At 41.5% G+C, this 24,028-nt stretch overlaps 1 protein-coding gene across 1 annotated transcript in view; it reads right to left on the reverse strand.

Moving 5' to 3' along the window:
- NPSR1 (neuropeptide S receptor 1) overlaps positions 1-24,028 on the reverse strand; it is a 157,847-nt gene that overhangs the window by 128,971 nt on the left and 4,848 nt on the right. The window contains exon 2 of the mRNA XM_052639135.1: positions 612-744. Within this exon, the coding sequence (XP_052495095.1) occupies positions 612-744 (133 nt within the window). The remainder of the gene's footprint in view (positions 1-611; positions 745-24,028) is intronic.

Raw genomic sequence — 24,028 nt, forward strand, 5'->3', positions numbered from 1 at the left:
CCTCAGTAAGATTCAAATTAAAAGCATATTACAGCTATCTGGTTCCCATAGCTCAGGACTCCACAGCCTTTCAACAGTACTACCCAGTTCCTAAATCCACCCTTAAGCATCTAAATCTAAGATATGATCCTTGTACTATGCCCAGCAGTGGTGTTACATGTCACTTACATTTCAAAAGCAATGCCCACAGATTTAAATCAGCAAAGTCCTTGAGACTTAACATTTATTACTGAGTGAAGATAATTCTGGTCCATTTTCTGGGGTATATTCTTTAAGCTCATCATATAGTATGATATGATAATATTACCTTAGTGAACCATAGAGGCTGCTGTGTATAGGGAAAGTAGAACCCTTTGGTAGCACTGACAATGGTATACTCAACTTGGTTGTTTAGAGAGTTATTTTTATAATGGAATCTTATAAATATTTAAATATGTTAAATTTGTTGGAAGAAAAATTCAAATTTGAGTTTTCTATCCCTACAGAAATTATTCCCAAATCTGCAGCTGTGTTTTAGGCTGGTAATACACCAGTTCTGTTGGTAAAATACTTCACAGTGAGGAGCCATTGGAATTCTCTACTCAGCTCATTCCTCTTCTGCAATTGCTTACCTGTGATGGCAACCTGAGTCACAAAAAAGGTCATTCTCGACTTCCTCTTCCTCCTCCACGTAGAGAACAGCACAATGGCATTTCCAACAATGGTGAAAACAAAGAGGACCCACAGAGTTATCAGCTGCTCAGTCTGTGAAAAGCAAAGCAACACAAAACCAGTGTGAGAACCCTAGTACTTTCCAGAAAGCAAGGCTCAGGCTTTGTTGTCGAAATGTCTTCCTCCTGGTCTCCTATACCCCACCTGTCAAAGCTCTGCTCTCAAGAGAACAAAAATGCAATGGTCCTTATTTACACTGGCAGCAGTGTAAATTGACACAACCATTAAAAAGATCTATTTGGAAATATATGTCAGCAGAGAAAAACATAGGCACAATATTCTTTGGCTGAGCAATTTTAAGCCTATGTGAAAGAATTCTAGGTGTTAAAAAGAGCATTACAATCACAAAGATGTATCTCTTTATTGTAAGAAGAAATTTGAAATTGTTTAAAGATAACAGTATAGTTAAGTAAATAAAGCACTTCAATTCAGTGAACTATTATGTAGCTATTAACAATGACAGACCTGAAGATTATGTGGCAACATTAAAAATGCTTATAATATAATGGTAAGTGGAAAACATAATAAAATTATATATTGGGTATGATTACAACTCTGCAAAATTATACATGTAAGAAAAGAACTGAAGTGTACTAAAATGTTACGAGTGGTTATTTTAGGGTAGTATGATTATGGGTTTTCTTACTCTTTTTCCTTTGACCGAATTGTATAATATAGGAATATTAAAATTCCACTGAGAAAATGTATAATTAGTAAAAGTGAAAAAAAAGTAGGAATGCTCCTCATTCAAAATGTCAAGTTCTTTATAAAAAGCTTTCCATTCTCCCTTTAATGGAACTTTCCAGCTATCTTAAGTCCAAAGCCCAGAAAAACAGAGGCAACAGAATGGGCTGGACCCAGGGACTGGGGAGGACTGGGCTGTGGGTGAGAACAGGGAGCCAAGGGGACCCAGAGGTAAATCAGAGATCAGAAGCCGAGAGACTTCAGTGCAAAATGTCTGGGTGGAATCCTGATAAGAATGTGCACATCTAAGACCAGGATGCAAAGTGTTTCTCTTGTTTGGAGAAGACAGTAAGAAGAGCCTGAAGAAGGGACTTCCCTGGCAGCAGAGTTGTTGAGACTTTGCCTTCCTGTGTGTGGGGTGCAGGTTTGATCCCTGGTTAGTGGGGCTAAGATCCTCTATGCCTCGAGGCCAATAAACCAAAACATGAAACAGAAGTGATATTGTAATAAATTCCATAAAAATTTTTAAAATGATCTACATTAAAAAAATCTTATAAAAAGAGAAGTCCCTGAAGAAACCCCTTACAATGATAAAACTGTATCCTGGCCAGGTGAGAGGACCCAGCTATTTGGTCAGACTTTAGTGTAAGGTGGTTGTTGTGAAGGTCTACAATCACTTGACTTTAAATAAAGCAGATTACCCTACCTAATATGGGTGGACTTCATCCAATAAGTTGAAAGCTCTAAGAGAAAAAACTGAAGTTTCCCAGAGAAGAAGGAAGATTCCCTGAAGAATTCCTTGTAGAACATAAATATCAACCCTCAGTTTCCAGCCCATTACCTCCTTTAAGGATTTCAGACTTAGAGTCCCTACAATCATGTGAGCAAATTTCTTAAAGTAAGTCTCCTCCTTTCTCTCTTTCTCTCAATATAATATATTTAATATTTATCTAGGCTTTCCTGGTGGTTCAGCAGTAAAGAATCCGCCTGCCAGTGCAGGAGATGTTAGTGTGTTCCCTGAGTCAGGAAGATCCCCTGGAGGAGGAAATGGCAACCCACTCCAGTATTCTTGCCTAGGAAATCTCATGGACAGAGGAGCCTGGCATGCTACTGTCCATGGGATCGCAAAAGAATCGGACACGACTTAGCAACTAAACAACATATCTCTCTCTCTATCTTCTGTTTAATCTATCTATCTTTCTACTGGTTCTATTTTCTGTGGAGAACTCTGACTGAAACACTCCCTGAAAATCTGAGGCATCACAGCAGCACTTTCTGTTATACTATATTAATTTTAAATTACACAATAACAGACAAATCAATTATTTAAAAACTATAATGAACCAGATAAAGCTCAGATCCCATTTGTCCACCACTTTCAATCATGATCAAGTCCCCTCTCTCAGAAGGTAAATATCCTTTCAATTACACTGTACATTCTTCTTATCCTTTGAAAAATACATCATAAACTTGTACACACACACACACCCCCATGATAATTAAATATCAAACTGATATTAAAGTTCTCCATCTCACATGTGCAGAGGAGTTCTGAGGCCCTGGTGGAGGTCTGGGCCACAGAATGGTGGAAGTCAGGGAATGTTCCTCGGGGTGGCGCTGGGGGAAGGGTGGATGCACAAGTGCAGTGAGAGGACCAGAGGCTGGACAATCTTTGCTGCCCTGAAGGGCACAGGTGACAATGCCTCACCTCCAACATGCTTACATCATCTCTCATTTGGAAGACAGTGTCTTTGCTCAGCACCAGGCTTCCTGATTTTTCTCTGGTCCTTTTCTGACCAGAAGGGATACCTTTTTCTGGATGACTCATTTCTCTACCAGCCTAAAAATAGGTTGCACTGAGAAAGCATTAGGAATGGAAACTAATTGTTATGAAAAGGTTATTTCTGAGTCTTTGTAAGAGAATTCTCTCCTTTGAGATGCATGGACAGCTGTGCTGTCAGGAACAGATACAGCAGGGGAAGCCTTGATGGGCCAGGCTGACCTTCCCCATTCAGCAGCTCATGTGTAGGTAGTGAACATAAATAAGTGGTTTGAACTTTGGAAGACCTGCTTTTTAAAACTGTAGAGCAACCTGGGGACCAATGCAAGAAAATAGGTGGCTTGGAAGTCTGAGCAGATCTTGTGGACACTATGATGTTGGCAGATGACACAGGGGATGCATCAGGCATCTATGTCCCCAATATGGTCCTAATGTCATTTGCTCTCTGGGAAGATGATGGCATCCGGGTAATGTACATGGTTCAGGAAAGATCAAGGAGCCTTTAGAGCAGGTAGTGTGGCAGGCGGGGCCTGAAAAGTCCTTTCCAGCCCCACTGAGAACACAAATGAGAGCTTTTCAAAGAATTTCTCCTATTTCTCTTAGGAGATCTTTTTCACCTGGAGAAATGTTTCAATGCCTTAAAAAGTTCCTTGCTTTGAATTATAAAACACTGTACTATATCCAGAAAATTTTCTCCATTTAGGTGGAGGTGGAGGGTAGTTTATTTCTGTACTTGTCCAGTACTAAGTCAATCTCTGTTGAACTCTTTCAACCTCGGATGAAGAAGAAAAGGAATGTTAGAATGCTTGTGATTCTTTTTCATTAGATCAGAAATCCAGCTCTCCACAGTGAATGGGGAGAGAGTACATCTGGAAGCAGACAAAGAAGGAGGCCTGGCTCTCTATAGAGGACAGAGTGTCAGGAAGGCAGTGAATACAGGCTGTTTTCCTCACCAAGTCCCTGTCTTCACCAGCACCACTCCTGGCCCTGCCCAGCTCCAGCCTCCCTTTAGCTAGGAGAAGGCAGCTGGCCATCATTCTCCTCCCTGGAGTCTGAGGCAGTCAGTGAACTCCCCACAGAAATCCGCCCTAGCCTCAGCCTCTGGACTGAGCCTTCCTGGGTGGGAGTCCCTGAGGGGCTGGGCTCCCTCCCTGATTCAACAGGATGACCCTTCACGGGAGAGAGAGTGAACAAGCCTGCGCTCTATGCTCCGGCATCTTCGCGCCTCCACATCTTACAGAGACAGCCTCCAACTTTCCAGCCAGTCGGCACCAACCTTCCCCATTTTCTACTTCTGACACCGAATTTTTTCCAATTAAAATTACACTCTGAAGGACTTTTGGATGAGAATTAGAAAGAGGAGAATTAAGTGAACCCAGGGTAATTTTGAACTAGAAGCCAAGGTTTTTGCCAGAATCTACCTCTCTTCACACTCCCTTTTCCTGACATAACTAAGTGCCTATGGGAAGTACAATTAGGCCACATCTCCAGAAAGGTAACACTGAAGTGGGCAAATGATTTGCTGGTCACCAAGCATGCTGGGGATTATGCTGCTGACGCCAAGATTCAGATTTCCAGAAATCACTTTTCTCTAGTAGAGCAGCCACTGGACTCCCAGCGGACATGGGAGGGCTGCTTTTTCCATCTTTGTACTTCAGGATCCTGCCCCAGGCAACCAATCTCTTCAAAGTAGGCTTGGGGCTCAGAACTGCCCTGCTGGGAGCAGAGAGTGACAAATACTGCAAATCAAATTATCCCATTTTGGCGTATCAGTGAATTGGAGGTCAGGTCTCAGGAGGGCTTGGAGCAGTGAGTGCTGGCTCTGCAGCTGAGCCTCTTGTGAAGAACCTGCAGTAACCATGGTTTGGGCTGGCTGGCCCAGGGTGCTCTGTGAACAGGCCCAGGTCTATAGTACTCTCCTTGGGATTAGATGACATCTGGGGGGGGGTGGGGGGGGGTGGGTGTTGAGCAAATTCTGTGAAATCAAGTCTACTCCTTCTGCTTTGCAGTTTTCTATTGAAAGACAGTCTCACCTTAATTCATTGGCTTCAGGAAATTTCTAGATGGAAGAAGCTCCCTACTGCAATTTTCTAAGAGCCATGTGTGTTTATTTGTTAATTCATCCAATATTGATGAATTGTGTATAGTACAAAGTGTTGACACTACAAAGCAGACTAAAGCACGTAGACTGTATAAGTTATACTGTTAAAATTAAATCCCGTGTGTGTCATCAATCGTCCAAAGGTCATTAAGTATAAAAACAATCACCTAGCTGTAGGATCCTTTTATTCATAGCATTCTTAGCCTATGCATGCACATACACCAAAATGTACACACACGTCCCAAGGTAATATGAAGATTTGGAAAACTACGATGATGGGGATCGGGGAAACAAGTTTAGAGGCATTTGAGCATCACAGTCCCATGAGCTGTTTAGTAGAAAAGTGAGTAGGTTTTCAAACCCGCCTGATCTGGGATCAGATTCTTTACTGATTGCTGGATGCGTGATGCATCAGTAAGTGATAACCTCTTTGAGCCTGTTTTCTCACTTATAAAAGGATGACAGAAATGCAATCTGTCTCAGGGTACTTGTGATGGATAGAGATGATGATGAAAACGAGTATTTCTAGCTCAGTGTCTGATGCATAGTACACACAACATAAAAATTGGTTTATCTCTTTTTTAGGTTCATGGACTATATTTAGGTTTGGGCAGTGATTTATAAACAATTGACTACTTTTTAAGAATGATGCTTGAATTTACCCTCTTCATCCCACTTTCCGTGCCAGTCTGTTGAAATTTCCCCCGAACCTAATCTGCACTCCTTCCTGCAAACGTAGAGTTTGTGAACTATTTCAGAATATAGTTGGGGATTAAATGCCCCCTAGTGGCCTAGTGAGGCAAAAATTCAAGCCAGAGGCTCAATACAGAACAGAGGTAGTAAGTGAATTTGGAATTTTTCAATGACTATAGAGTCTTGAAAGTCCCTTGGACTGCAAGGAGATCCAACCAGTCCATTCTAAAGGAGATCAGCCCTGGGTGTTCTTTGGAAAGAATGATGGTAAAGCTGAAACTCCAGTACTTTGGCCACCTCATGAGAAGAGTTGACTCATTGGAAAAGACTCTGATGCTGGGAGGGATTGGGGGCAGGAGGAGAAGGGGACGACACAGGATGAGGTGGCTGGATGGCATCACTGACTCAATGGACGTGAGTTTGAGTGAACTCTGGGAGTTGGTGATGGACAGGGAGGCCTGGCATGCTGCGATTCATGGGGTCGCAAAGAGTCGGACACGACTGAGCGACTGAGCTGAACTGAGTGTGTTTTCAACTCGGTTACATAGTTGTGGGCTTATGACTAATTAATTTGCTTTTAACCTAAAGTTAATGAAACCATGAAATGATGCCAGCTCCCAGCAGATCAGAAAATTACGACGTTGGTTTAAGAGGGATGAATTGTAGCGTTCTCTTGATGATGCTGGTGCTGGGACAGGGCTGATACTTGGAATTTGACCCCATGGGATATGCTTCCAGAGTCAAAAGGATTTCCATGAGATCAGGCATTAAGTCTGGGTCACCATTCCAGACTGGCATTTTATCTTCCCTATGCTGCTGCTGCTGCTAAGTCTCTTCAGTCGTATCTGACTGTGTGCAACTCCATAGATGGCAGCCCACCAGGCTCCCCTGTCCCTGGGATTCTCCAGGAAAGAACACTGGAGTGGGTTGCCATTTCCTTCTCCAATGCATGAAAGTGAAAAGTGAAAAGTGAAAGTGAAGTCGCTCGATTGTGTCCAACTCTTCCCGACCCCATGGACTGCAGCCTTCTTGGCTACTCAATCCATGGGATTTTCCAGGCAAGAGTACTGGAGTGGGGTGCCATCGCCTTCTCCGATCTTTCCTATAGAAAGAACTTAATAATACGGTTGATGACAATGCCAAAGGTACTTATAAACATCACAAGAATGAACATTATCCCAGGAAATACAGGACATTTAGCTAAATGACTCTAGTTGAAACTAGATATGTCAGATTTGTCTGAAGAGGAAGACATGATTTATCCAAACCCAAAGAATGATAATCTTCTTTTCCAGTGAAGCCCTGGAAACTGAAAGTAAACAAAACATCCCTAAGGTATCTTTAACAATCACAGGGTGAATGGGAACTAACATTATTTGAGTGAATCCCATTGTTGGTCTGGCACCTGACTGACTGAGTTTGTAGCGTATGATAGGTGCTCAGTAAACCCTTGTTGGTGATTGTCATGTGCAGTTGTTGCAGCCTGACTGATGAGATGACTCTGTCCTCAATCTTACAGGTAAGGAAGTAAGAAGAAGTTGCTACCTAGAGTGCCTGGCTTCTAAGCAATGCAGCCGGAACTTGAACATGGCTTCGCTTGACAGAAAAGTCCATACCATGTTTACTGGTAGTGATTTTCTGCTTGAATTTTGGGCCAGAGATGGTAAAGTTGCCTCATTTATTTTCAATTTTCAGGTGGGAAGCAGATCTTCATTTTCCTTCTGACCCAAACTTGTCTGAAGCTGGGTTTCTGAAGCTGAATCAGCTTCACAACTGCCTCCCCGAGGACTGAGTAAGGTCAGTGCTCAATATGTGTCTGTATGGATGAACCCTGGACTGACATGTGGCTTCTATGCAACAGAAGCTGTAAATATCACACAAGCTGCAGCTGCATCGTCTGCCCCAGGGAGTACAGGGCTTTCTGTACCCTTTACATTTTCATGGTTCATTTTATGGTTCTTGTTATTTCTATGATGTTGAGGATGAATATCTCAAACACAGGAAGTAGCAAATACATCGTACTTCCCAAGACAGGAAATGAAGTCTCAGAAAGGTTATGATTCAGACTCAGTTCTCAATCAGCAAACCAATAAGCTCTACAGTCCTGTCACTGAGACCTGTGTGGCCCCTGTCATTCATAGCACACAGGTTCTAAATCCTACTCCAAGCCTCAGAAATTTTGCTTAGGTGGGTTGGAAATACCAAAAGCAGAGCTCTGAAAACATCCTGTTCCACTGAGGCTGAATCACTATGTAACACAGGGAGCACACAGTTTAAAGTGAGACAGGCAGGACCCGACTACAAAGCTTAGGATTCCCAAAGCTGCTTCATTAGACTTGGGGAATGAGATGCATTAAGAGGATCTGTAGATCCTTGGGTAATGACCATTTCTGAACAGTTGGAAACCTGTCACTCAGTAGCTTGTCCCAATTTTTCCCCAAGCCTCACCCCACCTGCTGCTAAGGAAGCACTGCCAAGTGGTCAACAACCAGTAAGGCAGTCAACCAGGAGGCACAGGGTAGGACTCAGCTTGCTCACAAGTGCTTACCTTGGCTTCTTCCCCACAACCACTTCCTACTGATGCCCCTTTTGAAAATCTGCATTTTCACCATCCTGCCAGTAACCCAGCTTGGAGACACCCTCTGTGGAATTATTGTCATCACAACCACTTATCTACACTCACCTTTTCTAGCTGTTTTACCTAGACCACTGAGGATTCTGTCTTGGATAACTTCCAGGATAACTTTCATTGGTAATACTCAATTATGAAAAAAAATAGCTATGAGAGTTTTTAATTAGTTGCTATTACAAAAAGCTACATGTACATGTAGATGTTAATTTCAGCTATTTGTTTTTATAAGCCTTTTCATATCATTTTAACAGGGGTCTAGAACAGAAATGTACATTGCATCCTCTTACTAACGCCTGGTGGGACCTGCTGGCAGGGGTCCTCCTGCATGAAGAATAGAGAACATGAATGGGTTAGGAGGTATTGTCACAGCCCAAGTCTGTTGAGGTTGACAGTAGGGCTATCAGCCAAAATGGTCCCAAATAGTTGGGCGCTAAGAATTGTCCTGTGATCTCTCATGTGGTATATAAAGGGGCAAGGCATTTAGCCTGAGAGGAAAGCCTTGATATACCTATAGATGGGGTACAAGTGATACTCAGGCCGGAACTGGGAAACTGTCCTTGAAATCGTGTTGTGATTATGGTTATGTTGGTTCTCATTCTGTATAATCAAGCTCAACAAACATTTATTGAGAATCTAGCAGCAAAGTTCAGCATAATTTTGCATCTTTACTACAGGTCCACAGAAGTTCCATAATACCATAGAGGGAAGGTTAGGATAAGGAACTCCTAGTCTGATGGTAGAGGCATATATGTAAACAAAAAAAGTCCAATGTGAGCTACTGGGATGGAGGTGCTGTAGAATCCCCAGTAAGGGGCATTTTGGAAGAAACTGAGGAGGGACTGGGATGGTTGATCAAAAGGTATATCCTGGAGAGATTAAGGTGCAAGCTGGGTCTGAAAAATGAGTAGATGTAATCAAGCAAACAAGTCGGTTGCCTGGGAATAGTATGAAGAAAGGCAGACTGAAAGATTTTAGGTTAGTGAAGACAGACAGGGCCCATCCACAAACATTAGGTGTGGTCATGGAGCAGAGAAAGGCTTATAAGAAGACAGTAGATTTGTGTCCTAAAAACTATTTCAAAAGTGGAGAAAGGTCCACTCTGGGTCTTTGTCCTGAGTTAAAAGAACTTGCTACCAAAAGAAAAAATTCCTCTCTATCTGGACTCTTCTCCTCTTATCTTCTCCACTATCTCTTAATACCACTATCATGGGTGGGAGAATTCAACTTTAGCTTCTTCAAACTGGGCTGAACAGAGAAGCAATTCTCTGCTTAACATTTATTTCTTAGGTTAGCTTCCAGGACGTATTGTTTAAGCTCTTTCTACTCTGACCAGAAAGGGTTAGATATTGATCTGGAGTATTTGATCATTACTGCCATGGGTCATATTTTATGTTTAGTTAGCAATGTTAGCTGCTCACTGCCTAATTGTTCTCATTTCTATCAGGCTTTGGTGCAGATCAGGACTGCCTTTGCATGACTGAGTGATGCAGTTTCCTGGTTACTAGTGAATTCTTGGATTTCACCAGAAGCAGAAATGCCCATGTCCCACATTCATTTCAGCGTGAGTTCCTTCTTGTGAGTCATTCTTGGATCTCAAAAGAACCTCCAGATTAATCACAAATAGGGTGTGTTGGAAGCTTTGAGGCATTTAAATTCTGGTATTCCATCCGAATTCTCATAGTATATCAGACTGCGCATGCTAGAAATCATCTTAAAATCCACTGGGCTCCAAGTCCAGGTAGAAATTAACATTTGTTGAACAAACGAATGAAGTATCTGCTATGTACCAAGAACTGAGATTAACATTTAAATTGCTATTTGAGCTCCAGACCCTTGAAATACAGAAAACTAACATTTGGGTAAATTGGATCCAAATCTCTGCAATGTAGTAGAAATCAAAGGATTACTGTGTGATAAAAAATACCAAGAAACTATTCTTCTGCATGATTCACAGATTAAAAAATAAGCCTGGGGGAATTTCTTTTCTGTCTTGGAGGTGCTACTAAGTAGGGAAAAGTGTCTGAGGAGCCTTCCCCCTGAGGGTTTATCACAGCTCAGACCTTCAATCTGTGATACATTTAATCTGTCGCTTCCATAGTTTACAGTCCATCCAGGAGGCTCAAACTCAAGTAGCCAGAAGGAATCTGGCAAAGTGAGCAAGTGAAAGAGCACAGGCAGGTATGAGGATAATGCATGGAGCTGAACATCCTGGTAAATGAGAATGGGTTGGGGAAAGAGGGCTGAGAAGGCCTGAATGACGATTCCAGGGAGACTGTCCTATATTACTATTATTTTCTGTGCATCTAAATTGAGTGGTTGGTCAACAGAGTTTAAAAAGCTAGTGAGTTAGTGTACACCTAGTGACAGCTGGTATTCTGCCTTGGTTTCTGTTGTCCTTGCAGTCCCTTGCCTGTCTCTTTGGCTTCCTGTGTCCTATCTGGTTCCCTACATGCAGGCTGCCCCAGCCCAGGGTTGAACGCTGGTCCCTCCACCTCTCATCAGTCACTTTATAGGCTTCCTGGGAGCCTAGCCAAGGTTGACAGATGCAGGCACCTGCCTGACTCCAAGCATCGCTCCCACTCCACCTGAGCCTCTTGGATTTTGACGGAGTTGGGCACATCACCTTGGGCCTATGCTCAGAAGCCCTAGTTCCCAGCAGTGGTCAGTGCCCTAGGTGGGCTTGGTCCTCTGACCCTGATGTTTGCTTCTGTCTAATCCACCTTCCTGCAGTTCTCAACATGGAAACCAAGTGCACTTCATAGGTCAGCCCTTCCCAGTGAGAGTAGAAAAACAACACAATTGGAAAATGGAGTTTTAAAGAAATAGATAATTCAAAGGTTGCATGCTTAATCCAGAAATCACTATTAAAATATCTATTGGGGTCACAGTGGAAAAATATTCTAAGAGGAGCAATATGGGAGAGGGAAAAAAGAAATGAAATAGGAGAATCACTGCATTTCCCCCCACTAAATTCCTGAATTCTGCTTTAGCTTTGAAAGTGTATAACCTTCATTATTAAAAGAGCAAATCGCACCTGCATCCACAGAGTTAATTACTAGGGAGACACTGGCAGTCCTCAGGCCCCTCAGTGTGTGATCCTTGGGGGCCAGTTCATTACCTGGTACCTCCCCTCCCCCCATTTTGGCCAACTTCTCTACCACAAAGGTGTTTGCTTTCAGATGCCTTTTTCAGCCTCCCTTGTCATTTGTCTCCAAAGGAAACTGATTCTTTCACTTGCTTTCATGGAAATACAATGTGCAAAATATATTTGAGACATTGCATGGTGATATTATATGAGATTATTTTGTCTTTTCTGGTAATAAAAGTAATATGCACTAATGGTCAAAACTTAGTGAAATATTTTAAAAGTACAAAGACAAATGCCCACCTTCCAGAGAGAATTTCTCACTCACTTTCCCACTTTGGATATATTCCTTTCCATATTTTCTGGTTATGTATCTAAATATCTGGATATATGTAGATATTTAAATATCTGTACAACCTGGGTGTTCATTGGAAGGACTGAGGTTGAAGCTGAAACTCCAATATTTTGGCCACCTGATGCGAAGAGCTGACTCATTGGAAAAGACCCTGATGCTGGGAAAGATTGAGGGCAGGAGGAGAGGGAGATGACAGAGGAAGAGATGGTTGGATGGCATCACTGACTCAATGGACATGAGTTGGACTCCGGGAGTTGGTGAGGGACAGGGAGGCCTGGCATGCTGCGGTTCATGGGGTCACAAAGAGTCGGACATGACTGAGCGACTGAACTGAACTGAACTGAACTGGAATATTTTATATATGCAGTTTATTGTGCTTAAAAATCTTTAGCATTGAATGAGGAACAATGATTATTATAGGTGCATAATATTCCTTAATATTCCATCTTATGGTTGCATTACAATTTTAATTTTCTATTGTCAGATGTGTACTACGTGAAATAGTCTAACACATAAGACCATGTCAAAACTTTTCTTGAATATTTCTTTACTATTCTTAAGGTTTAATCCTGCAAGCAAACCTTCCAAGTCAATATGTAAATATATTGTTTAGGCTTGCCGTGTATTACCAAAGACACAGCAAATTGTGTGCATTCACCTGGTTGTCCATATCTACTCTCCCACCAGTCTACAAGACTGTCATATGCTTTTGTAACATTTATCTTTAATTTTTACCGGTTTGATATATTTCATACTGTGTTTCATGGTTAAATTTGTATTATTCAGGACACTAGCAAATGAAACTTTTTATGCATTCTTTTAACTCTACATTTAATCTAAAATGCTTTCCATTTTCTTTGCCTGTTTTTTTCTAGTAGAAATACCATTTTTTTCTAAGAGCTTTTTATATATTAAGACCTTTAATCATGTTGTATTTGTAGTATTATTACATAAGACATAATATGTAATATTATAAATATTTATACATATATAAATATTATATATTTATTTTATTGAAAATACTTTCCTTAGTTTTTTGTTTCTGTGTAAATGTTTTGTTAGGCTTAGAAAGTTCTTGCTCATCTGAAATCAGTCTAATAAGTATGCTTTTTTCCTATCTATTTTGTAAAAACTTAGTTACAAAATCCAACTGAAATTGATCTTACAACTTTACATGAGGTAAAACTCACCACCCATTCACCCAATGCTCTAACTGCCAAAATATTCATTCCTTCTTACTATTTTTTGTAGTTTCTTTGTAGTGTTAAGTTCATATATGACTAAGGTTTTATTTTTAAAGAAAGCTATTTGTTATTATGAACCTGTCTATTACTGTGCTAATTCTAAAATGTTTTGCTTAATGCAGGTTTATATTTTTTAGTAACTGATGGAGAAAAATCCCTCTTCCTCATTAACATTTATGTTCAAATCTTTTAGCTTTACTTACCTTTTTAAAATTGAGCTTTTAAGTTATTTTGTCAAATTAAAACAATCACATTAAAGCTTTGATTAAAGTTTTTTAACACTATAAAGAAACTGGGGAGAACTGACATCTTCACAAAATTTAGTTTTCCTGTCCTGGAGCACCACATGCCTTTTCATTTATTCAAATTTTGTTTTTTACATTTCACTAATGGTTAGCATGGGCTTTCCTGGTGGTGCAGCAGTCAAGAATCCACCTGCTAATGCAGGAGACACAAGAGACCAGGGTTTGATCTCACTCTTGCCTGGAAAATCCCGTGGACAGAGGAGCCTGGTGGGCTACAAGCCATGGCGTCTCAAAGAGTCAGACCCGACTGAGCATGCACACAGAACAGTGTGGTACAAGAAGTTCTAATGCTTAGCACTGTGAATTATTGCTATCCTAAATTTGACTAGTGCTTCCCAGTTTATAAAGTCTTCTCATAGTTTCTGTATGCTTGAACACCTTTTGCATTTTTGCATTTTTATCCCAACCTGTGCCAAAAAAAAAGAAAAAAAAATCTCAAAAGGGACTGAGTACATTGGAAAGGTAATCAAATTTATTCTTAATCAAAAGAACATCTTCTATAGGTATGGATTACCAAGGGCAATGGTGCACAATACCGGATAAAAGAAAGGAAACTTCCACTTGGGCACTAACAGTGTTCCCTTTCATTTTTTATTAAATTAAGAGCTGTGAATAATTGTTCTTAAGCAAACACTTGGGTTCAATACTTTTATGCAAATGGAATTCTGAGTGCTGTGGGGAAATCGTTCGTCCAGTGCAGAGCCTGGAATACCGCGGGCCTGGGTGAATCACAGCTCCTGTCCAGCAGAAGAGCAAGGCAAGGAGACTTCAAGAGCTGGAAGAAGCGGAATCAAGGGGAATCTTATTCCCTGCTGCTGCTGCTTTTTCAAGAAGTTCCAACAATCCTCTAGATCCTAAGTAACCTTTGCTATCTCATGCCCAGTATGCTCAGGAGAGTAGGGGTTTATTTAAATGAAGCAAAGTTCTTTTAAAAAATGCAAATAACCTTGGAAGATCAGGAAGGCTGTGGGAGAGACACCTGAGGGAAGGAATTTGTTTACTCAGAATGGCTTTCATGCAAATACTTGAAATCGATTTATTGAGGGAAAAAAAAATGGGGGATGACAGGAGGACTAAGCAAAAGATGGAGAAAAATTTTTTAAAAGCAGAGCATGCAAATTCCATGTAGTGATAAAGAACCTGCCTGCCAACATGGAAACGTAAAAGACACGGGTTTGATCCCTGGGTTGGGAAGATCCCCTGGAGAAGGGAATGGCAACCATCTCCGGTATTCTTGCCTGGAGTATTCCATGGACACAGGAGCCTGGCGGGCCACAGCCCGTAGCGTTGCAAAGAGTCTGACATGACTAAAGCCACTTAGCACACACTGCATGTATGCAAAGTCCACACTGAATGCTGTGGTAGGGATGAGGGCAGGCAGAGGAGGTTGGGGAGTGTGAGAGAATGGGAAAGCTTAGTCTGGGTTCTTGTGAATCATGTCAAAGTTATGCTTGCTTGTTATTTCTCTACAACCACCTATTTCTTTCCACAGGAGAAATATCAATGGAACTAAAAAGGAGAGATGTCCCGGGAAGTTTTGGCTTTATTTATCTTTAAGAAGGGAGAATAGTTTGGATGGGGGGAAAGTATGGGAGGATGGAGAATCTGAGTGGGTGGGGAGTTTGGGAGGATAAATCTGAGCTGAAGGATCTGTGAGGCTGGTCTTTGAGGAGAAGGGCATTAGCCCACCCTCACCCCTGAACCCCTTTGGGTTGGTAGGACCCTCCCAGGAAATTATTGAGTAGAATTCCATGATTACCCTCCTCCAGCTCCCACCCAAAATGTCACTTCTCACCTAAGACTTGGCTCCTTCCCTTCTTCACCATCCTGAAGGGACATCGTTATTGTTTTGCTCTCACGGCTGAGCTTCCTGGATCCAGAGAAGCCGTGTGATGTGCTCAGGGTAGCATGATATAGGATTGGTTTGAGGCCCAAAGCCCATTTCTTGCACTTCCCTTGCTTGTTTAAACTGTAAGGAAGGGGTGGGATTCCTTGTGCATCAGGGAAGAGAACAAAAATCTTCTTATTGAGCTGTCATGAAAAAAATGAGCTAATGTTTTGGGTAGTTTTTTGAAATAATGTTTCTAAAAGTGCCTTCAGATTGTTTTTTCCCCATAAAATTACCTAAGTGAATAGCACTGTCATTATCTGAAATGTGAAGAATCATTCTGAAAAATTTAGGGCTCTTTTCTTTGGGAAGGAGAAACCATCTCTTTCTTGGTTACTCGGAAACATACAGTCCTGTATGAATCAATGTTTATAAAACTCTATTCAATCCTTTTGTAATCTAGATAACAGTAATCTAAATAATAGATAATAGTAGGATGAAAAACATGAGCAGAGCCAGCTTCTGCCCTGCCCAAATGTAGAATAAATGAAATGTCTTTGATTCTCTGTGGTCCACTTTCAAGGGCTTGGCTTTGGTAACCTGGATATATAGTTTTGCACTTGGTATTTTTATCACTTGGGCAAGTCTATGACTCAAAATAAAAGAAAGTCCACTTTACAGTGGCTTGAACAAAGATATTTTTCATACAATAAGAAATCTGAAGATACACAGCTGCTGTCCTGCACTCTTTGAAATTGCCTTAGCTTTTCTTTTGTGGCTGCAAAATGGCTGCTGAAGTGCCATGCATTGTGTCTGAATTCACGAGAGGAAAGAAAATTCAAGCCATGTCTTTCTCCTTCTATCAAAGAAAAGTGGAATCTTTGTCAGAAATCTCATAGACTTCCAATTAAGTTTCTCAAACTGTGCTGCAAGGGAGCACTAGGCTGTTTATTGCAAGGGAGACTAGGCTAGTGAGTATTTGGCTGGGAAAACGAGAAGAGGGTTGAGAATAACTATGGGGTCAACCAAATAGCATTGCTATCTTCAGGAGCCTATATAGGACCTCCTCCTTTCACCTCTGCTGTTGATTTGTCCGAAATTTTGTAGCGTCATCAATATTTCTCACTAGTAGTAAATATTATATAGTCAAGTTGTTTTTTGGTCACTAAGTCATGTCTGACTCTTTGCAATCCTGTGGACTGTAGCCTGCTAGGCTCCTCTTTCCATGAGATTTCCTACACAAGAATACTGGAGTGGGTTGCCGTTTCCTTCTCCAGGGGATCTTCCTGGACCAGGGATCAAATCTGCATCTCCTGCATTGGCAGATGGAGTTTAAACCACTGAGCTACCAGGGAAGCTTGCATAGTAAAGACTCATACTAAATGGCTAATGGTTAATGTCTACTTGTAAAGTAGAAATAAGGAGGACCCTTGGAAAACATTCATAGAGCCATATTCTGGATTACTTGCCTATATTTATGCCAAGCAAAGTGCTAAGTCTATGATAGGGTTCATTCACTCTTTGAGACTCTCTGAGTGTCTTATTGAGGTGGCATGGCTATTGACATTGGAGAAACTCTCTATAGAATAATTTTTTATTAAGTAGTACTTTATACAGAGGAAAAGTCATCCTTTGAATGTTAGTTTTGTAGTTTTGACAAACTTAACCATCATTGCAATCAAGATATAGAATATTTCTGTCATCTAAAGGGGGTCTCCAGTGCCGTTTTGTAGCCAGTCTCTTCACAGCAACCACTGATTTGCTTTCTGTCCTTAGAGTTTTGCTTTCTCAACATCATGTAAATGAAGTCATTACAGCATTTTGAATCCGGCTCCTTTCACTTAGCATAATGCATTTGAAATTCATCCATTCTGTTCTGTATATCTATAAGCTTATTCCTTTTTATTGCCAAGTAACATTCCATTGCACAGATATACTACAGCTTATCCATTTTCTAGCCACTGGACATTAGAGTTGCTTCCAATTTTTAGCAATTTAAGATAAAGCCACTGTAAGTATTGACATAGAGGCTTTTACATTATTTGTCTTGAACAAATACTCAGGAGTAGGATTTTGGACTTGTGTAATAAATGTATGTTTAACTTTATAAGAAAATGGCAAAAAGTTTTCCCAACTGTCTTTATCATTTTCTTTGCTGTCAGTAATGTATGATGGTTCTAGTTGGTTGCTTCATATCTTCGCCAGTTCTTGATATCTTCAGTATATTTTTATTTTAGTCATTCTAATGAGTGTGTGATGGTATTTCATTGAGGTTTTAATTTGCATTTCACCAGTGACAAATGAGGTTAAGAATTTTTTCATGTGTTTAGTCGCCATTTGGTGATATGTCTGTTTGAAACTTTGCTATTGTTTCAAGTTGGGGTCTTTTTCTTTGTATTGAGCTTTAAGAATTTTCTGTATCTTCTGGATGAAAATTATTTGTGATTTATAGACATTTTCTCCTAGTATGTGGTTAGCCTTTTTATTCTCTTCATAGCATCTTTTAAATTATAGAAGTTCTTAATGAAGTCCAGTTTATCAGATTTTTCTTTTATGGACTGTGCCACTAGTGTTGTACATAAGAAATCATTGCCTAATCTAAGGTGACAAAGTTTGCCTTCTATGTTTTCTTTTTCTTTTATTTTAGGTTTTACACTTAGATATATGATCCATTTGACGTTAATTTCTATGGGGTGTGAGGTTTGGGCAGGGGTTCCCTTTTTACATGTAGTTATCTATTTATTCCAGCAACAATTTTGATTTTCTCTATTGAGATGCCTTTATATTTTTCTCAAAAATTAATTGACCAGATATGACTGTGTCTATTTCTGGACTCTTTATCCTGTTCCATTTCTGGATGTGTATCCTTTTCCTAGTACCACACTATTGCTTTAGAGAAGGTCATAACCAGCCAGTGTGAGTTCCCTAACTTTATTGTTTTTGAGAGCTATTGTGGCTAGTCAATTTCCTTTGCCTTTCCACATACACTTTAGAATCAGCTTATCAATTTGAGCCCCTATATCATCGTCATTCCTTGCCTCTGCCAATCTTCTCCGATTCCCCAAGCCCTGCATATGATCTGACAGAAAGTCCCACTGCTTCTGCCTGCCCACTCTCAGGAAACCTTATCTTGCTGAGCACTGACGCCTCTCATTGGGTCACCATAACGGACTCTCTTTCCTCAGTGTTCCCTCCCTACACCCCACTCCCTACTCTGCGGCCTGATTAACCTCTTTCGGCACAGTTTTTGCTGTTAGCGTTTGTGCTAAAAAAACTCTTAAGATTTCTTATGGCCTATAAGGACAAAAAAAAAAAAAAAAATCCATATTGTTTAGTCTGAAGGTCCACCTGGGTCTTTTTTAATCTCTTTAACTCTTTTATCTAAACTGAAAGCTTCCATTTACCTCTCTTCAATGAAGATCAACTTGATTTTCTATGCAGAAATCCTTCTTTTTAATTTGTTTTACCTCCTTCTGTCATCCCCTCACTGTCTTTTCTTCTAAGTGACTGTCTTTTCTTCTAAGTGACTGCCTTCTCGTCCCTTGCATCATAACTATTGGCTGAGTATACCTTTCCCCTGTTAGACAGAATTGTCTGACAATATGATACCTGTTTTGTGCATCTTTGAAACCCCACTGCCTAAAGTAATACTCAGTCAAGCCCATCTGTGATTCTCAACTTCATAAAGGAGTACCTGACATGGGAAGGAAAAGAATATAGTTTAAAAGATTATATTCTGAATTATATCTTGATTTGGGGGTTTCTTAGGTGGCCCTAGTGATAAAGAACTCATCTGCCAACACAGGAAACATAAGATACATGAGTTTGATCCCTGCGTCAGGAAGATCCCTTGGAGAAGGGCATGAAAACCCACTCCAGTATTCTTGCCTGGAGAACTGCCACGGACAAAGCAGCCTGGTGGGCTACAGTCCATAGGGTCACAAAGAGTTGGACAGAATTGAAGCAATTTAGTATGCATGCATGACTTATTTTTAAATATGATATTTAATTTATTTTCAAATTTAAATTAAATTGAGAAAAACTATTTATGTTTATCTATCAATTCAGTTCAGTTCAGTTCAGTTGCTCAGTCATGTCTGACTCTTTGCTACCCCCTGAACTGCAGCTCACCAGGCCACCCTGTCCATCACCAACTCCCGGAGTTCACTCAGACTCATGTCCATCGAGTCAGTGATGCCATCCAGCTGTCTCATCCTCTGTCATCCCCTTCTCCTCCTACCCCAATCCCTCCCAGCATCAGAGTCTTTTCCAATGAGTCAACTCTTTGCATGAGGTGGCCAAAGTACTGGAGTTTCAGCTTTAGTATCATTCCTTCCAAAGAAATCCCAGGGCTGATCTCCTTCAGAATGGACTGGTTGGATCTCCTTGCAGTCCAAGGGACTCTCAAGAGTCTTCTCCAACACCACAGCTCAAAAGCATCAATTCTTCGGCGCTCAGCTTTCTTCACAGTCCAACTCTCACATCCATACATGACCACAGGAAAAACCATAGCCTTGACTAGACAGACGTTTGTTGGCAAAGTAATGTCTCTGCTTTTCAACATGCTATCTAGGTTGGTCATAACTTTTCTTCCAAGGAGTAAGTGTCTTTTAATTTCTATAGGTGTTAAGAATTTAAAAGGTTAAATAATCTTAGTAATATTTGTTGAATGAAAACATTAGTTTCCCAGCCCCTTAGGACAATGATAAATCCTCTTTGACTCCCTAGTCCCTAGAATAGGGCCCTACACAGTGAAAGCAGCTGTAGTCTCAGTGTTCACAGGATAAACACCTTTTCTGCTTGAAGTGTCCAGAGGCAGCAGACAGGAACCATGCATGACCACCTGATTGACATTCTAGTAGACAAGGCTGATCCATTCACCCCACTGGAGCCGATTCTTCCTGTTGTCCACAGATGGTACTCTCTGCCCTCTGCACTTTGCAGAAGATCTCTGTGACTGAGCTTCTATAATCAGGCATCAGAACACATAAACAGAGAGCAGGGATGTGAATGCTAACACACTTTCCCAATACCCACTTGGTGTCTTAGGGCTCAGAGGTGTATGGCTTTCCAGCCTCAGATATGGAAGCTGAGCTGGCAGCAAGGGAAGGGGAGCAAGGGAAGGGGATATTGTTTGCTATAGGTCTAATGATCTGGACTTCCCTGGTGACTCAGATGGCAAAGAGTCTGCCTGCAATGTGGGAGACGTGGGTTTGATCGCTGGATTGGGAACTGGCAACCCTCTCCAGTGTTCTTGCCGGGAGAATCCCAGGGTGAGAAGAGCCTGGCGGGCTACAATCCTTGGGGTCGCAAAGAGTTGGACGTGACCAAGAGACTAAAACACACATACACACACAACCCGCCCCCCCCCACCCCCCCGCCGCCAATAAGGCTTGCTATAGTGTCAGTGAAAAAAAGTGAAGTCACTCAGTCGTGTCCAACTCTTTGCGACCCCATGGACTGTAGCCTACTACGCTTCTCCGTCTGTGTCAGGAATTCCCCCAAATCATGGTGCCTTTAAGTTTAACCCAATGGCTTGGAGAATAAGGATTAAGACTCCATCTACTTTAATGTTTTCACATGAATTTGCTGAGACCTCAGAAATAAACTTGTTACACAGATTGTTTCTCAATATGCTCTTTCATTCGATAAAACATGTTTTGACCATTTGTCTACCATGTTGTCAGGCACTACCCCAGGGGTAGTGGGATCTCGAGCTCCCTTAAAATGACTGACATCATGTATGTGTGTATGTATCTGTATGTGTGTCAGTCTATGTTTATGTGCACACGTGTGTGTGTGTGCATGTGTGTGTAGGCGGACATGCACGTCAAGAGATGAATCTTGTCACACAAAGACTTGAAGTGCTTTGGAAACAAGAATAGTGGCAGTGCTGATCTACTAAACAAATCTGAATTATTCACAGATGAAGGGGCAATTGAGCTTAGATGTGATATCAGAAGAAAAAGGCATGGTGAGAAATGCTATGAAAAAGGCATTTCTGCCAAAGATAATATTTCCCTGGAATACAGTATCCAGTGAGGCATGGTGCAGGAGAGGAGAGAAATGAGGGAGGAGGGGAAGTCAGATTGTGAAAAGCTAGAAGGCTAGTTTGGAGAGTTTGGGTTTTATTGTGCAGAAGGTGAAGGTCAAACCATGCTTGGTACTATGTTCCCTGCACTGGGGGCATTCAGTTAAGCTACATTTCCTATGCCCAACAACTAACTAATTCTTGCCAGCGGAACTGGAGTCAGTCATGCATCATTTCAGGCCAAAGCAGACAGGGTAAGTTTTGCCATCTCCCTTGGAAACTGCTTATTCTAGAAGGCAGAGATATAAGTTGACCTGTTTGCAACTGGGATGTGGGAGAAAAATAAACTTTTAATGTGTTAAACCACTGAGATTCAAGGTGTAGACTTTTTTGGTTTTGTTTTTTAAATTAATGGGACTTTGTTATTATTATTATTATTGTCAAGCTGTATGAGGCTTGTGAGATTTTACTTCTTTGACCAGGGATCTAACCCTCTTCCCCCAACCCCCTGCCCTCCGCCAAAGTGGATGTACAGATTCCCAATCACCAGTCCTCTAGGGAAACCCTGGGGTTTAGTTTTTTGCTATTACAGAGACCTATCCTATCCAACTAAAATCGGCAGTAGAACCATGTTTATTTTTCCTTTTTTTCTTCCTTTCTTTGTTTGTTTCTGGCTTTCTTTCATTTATTTTTTAGAAAATTCACACCCTTAACTTCTATCAGGCCTTGTGTTCACATCAGGTTAAAAAAAGGAATGCTACTTTTAAATCCTCCGAGAGCTGATGGTGAGTCAGATGAAATCATATGATATCAAGTTGTTAATTGTAAGGTGCTGCCAACTATAAGAGACCCATCATTTTTAGGCAGATGTCAATATTGCCTCTACAAAAAGATAAGAACCCTGGTTATTCCTTAATGACTTCATCATGACCTTGGTGGTTTTGCCATCTTGTGGCCCAGAAAATCTTTCTACCATGGTAGAAATTCATCCCTTCTGGATGGGGTATAATTTCCTATCTCTGTAAAAAGCCCTTCTTATAGTAAGCCATTAAGCTTGCATAGGTAAAAATTAGATGCGGCATCTGGATGATAAAGAAGGAAGGGGAATCATCTCTAGATCCCTTATCCTACATTTTCCATGGTCTAATTGAGAGAAATGAAACAGTTCAGCACCACTGTTTGGGGGCCTAAAGCATACTGAAGCGGTCTTGGAGATCTGCCAGTACACGGATCTCTCTTAGCATCTTCAGAAGTTTCTTCTGTGTTGGTAACGGTGGAGCCTCATCTCTCAGGAGCTTCAGAAAGGAGTGTAACAATTCACCCCTGGGGCTATAACCGCTAACATTTCTGAAACACTGTACTCAAGGCCATCACTGTCCTTAACGGCCCCACAAACATTTAATCACTTAACTTGTCACAACAATCCTCTGAAGGAAGATTCAGTTATTAGCACCATTTGTCAGACGAATAAACCAATGCATAGGTAGGCGTGAACTCCCTCAAGTTCTCAGCCAGATGGTGGAAACACTGGGAGCTGACGTCAGCAGTCCTATTTTACAGCCTGTGCCTCGCTACAGTGATGGGGAGGATTCAAGAGCCTGAGTATACCTGGGCATGACTAGGCTACTTCTTCTGCCATCAGCTGAGCTGAGAGGTCCAGGAGAAGCCAAGTTCAGTTACAGAAAATAAAATTACATTTCTCGTCTACTTCAGTACATAGCTCGAAATGTTCTTACCCACTATCAACAGGAAATTACTTCAAGGATGACAGGGTGAGATAGATATATATATATATATATATAAAATTTTTTTTCTTTTTGAAGCATTAATGAATATGCTCTTTTCCACTGTCTTGAGAAAACCTCTCAGAGCTTAGGCAGCCAGAGAGCTCTACTCCGTCTGGCCTCTGGGTACAGTCTTTACTCTAGCAATGCAGACAAAGAGAAATAAGTCAGCTCCTGGCTCTCAAAATACCTCTTGAAGGATATCATAAACAGCTTGAAGAGACATGTCTTTTTCCTTTGCAAGAGGATGTGTCTTTTGAGCCTTCAGCTCATAAGAGTCTGGAATAATTCATTTGGTGGCCAGCAGTCTAGTCATTTTCCCCCCACAGAGAAAGCAGGCAGCGGGAGACAGGAGTGTCGGGCGGGGCAACAGTGGTGCGGAGTGTGAGGAGACAACGACGAGAGGGTTTGTACGGCTCCTCCCCCGCCCCGCCCCCCGCCCCAAGGCTACCACAGGAAAAGAGAAGAGGAGAACCAGGTTGGGAGCACAGGATTCGAGAGCAGCGAGCTCCATTGACTGTACAGGAACCAGGGGATGGCAGACCCCGGGGATTCACCCAGCTCTCGTGAGGTGGCGATTGGATAGTTAATTGCCTCGTGGGGAGACAGAGGACCAGACCAAAGCTGGGAGGCAAGCAGTCAAACTTTTCTTTCCCAGGAAGGATGCAGAATTTCAGAGGGTTGAGAGAGGGGAGGAGGGAGGTGTGAACACCCGTGCACCTGAAGGGAGATGGGACAAACGGATGCTCCCGCAGAAGGCAGCACAGCCTGACCCGAGCCTGATGTAGATCCTGA

Source organism: Budorcas taxicolor, chromosome 4, assembly GCF_023091745.1.
Source record: "Budorcas taxicolor isolate Tak-1 chromosome 4, Takin1.1, whole genome shotgun sequence".
NCBI classification, from domain to species: domain Eukaryota; kingdom Metazoa; phylum Chordata; class Mammalia; order Artiodactyla; family Bovidae; genus Budorcas; species Budorcas taxicolor.